The sequence below is a fragment of the Aureococcus anophagefferens genome (genome assembly GCF_000186865.1).
Source record: "Aureococcus anophagefferens unplaced genomic scaffold AURANscaffold_14, whole genome shotgun sequence".
NCBI classification, from domain to species: domain Eukaryota; class Pelagophyceae; order Pelagomonadales; family Pelagomonadaceae; genus Aureococcus; species Aureococcus anophagefferens.
Window position 1 is genome coordinate 888,050 of NW_008705574.1, and position 687 is coordinate 888,736.

Genomic DNA, 687 nt, shown 5'->3' on the forward strand with positions numbered 1-687 from the left:
TCAGGCGCGCGACTCTGAGGATCCTCAAATCTTCACCCGACTTCAATGTGAGCGTATGCGTCAGTTTTGACGCAATCTCTTCGGCTGTGCTTCGAGAACTCGACGAGAGCAATCGATTCGTCCAAAAATCAGCCGAATCGACTTCGATTTGACCGAGCTAGAGAATTCTGAAGTTTGGTCAGGACCACCCAAACCGGTGGTTGAATTCCACACAGGCGCGCGACCCGACGTCCGGGCTCCGGCTCTGCCGCACCTACGTGTTGGGCGCGGGCGTCGTGCCGGTAGTCTCCGGCGACGACGACGACGACGACGACGACGACCGCGAAACGGCCGCGCCCGCGCCCGCGGCCGGCGCCGTACAGCGCGTCGCGGAGGCGTACGCGGGCCTCGCGCGCGCGCTCCACGGCGCCGCGCCGGCCGCGCTCGCCGCCGCGGCGACGCTCACGGGCCTCGAGGCGCCCCTGCGGGACGCCGTGCTCGCCCACCTGCCCCCGGGCGCCGGCGAGAGCTTGGTGGTGGCCACGGACGCGACGGACTGCGACGGCCGGCCGCTCGTCGACGCGGGCGAGCTCGGCAAGCTGGGCTGCCTCGTCTACGTGCGCCTGACCCTGTCCCTGGGGCGTCTCGGCGCCGTCGCCGTCGGCGACACCTTCCTCTTCCCGCCGCCGCCGGGCGCCGGCGCGCCCG

At 70.7% G+C, this 687-nt stretch overlaps 1 protein-coding gene across 1 annotated transcript in view; it reads left to right on the forward strand.

Annotated features, from left to right (window-relative positions):
• Positions 1-687, forward strand: part of AURANDRAFT_65424 (hypothetical protein) — a gene marked incomplete at both ends in the record, with an annotated part of 15,098 nt that overhangs the window by 10,244 nt on the left and 4,167 nt on the right. Inside the window, one exon of the mRNA XM_009040248.1 lies at positions 216-610. Within this exon, the coding sequence (XP_009038496.1) occupies positions 216-610 (395 nt within the window). The remainder of the gene's footprint in view (positions 1-215; positions 611-687) is intronic.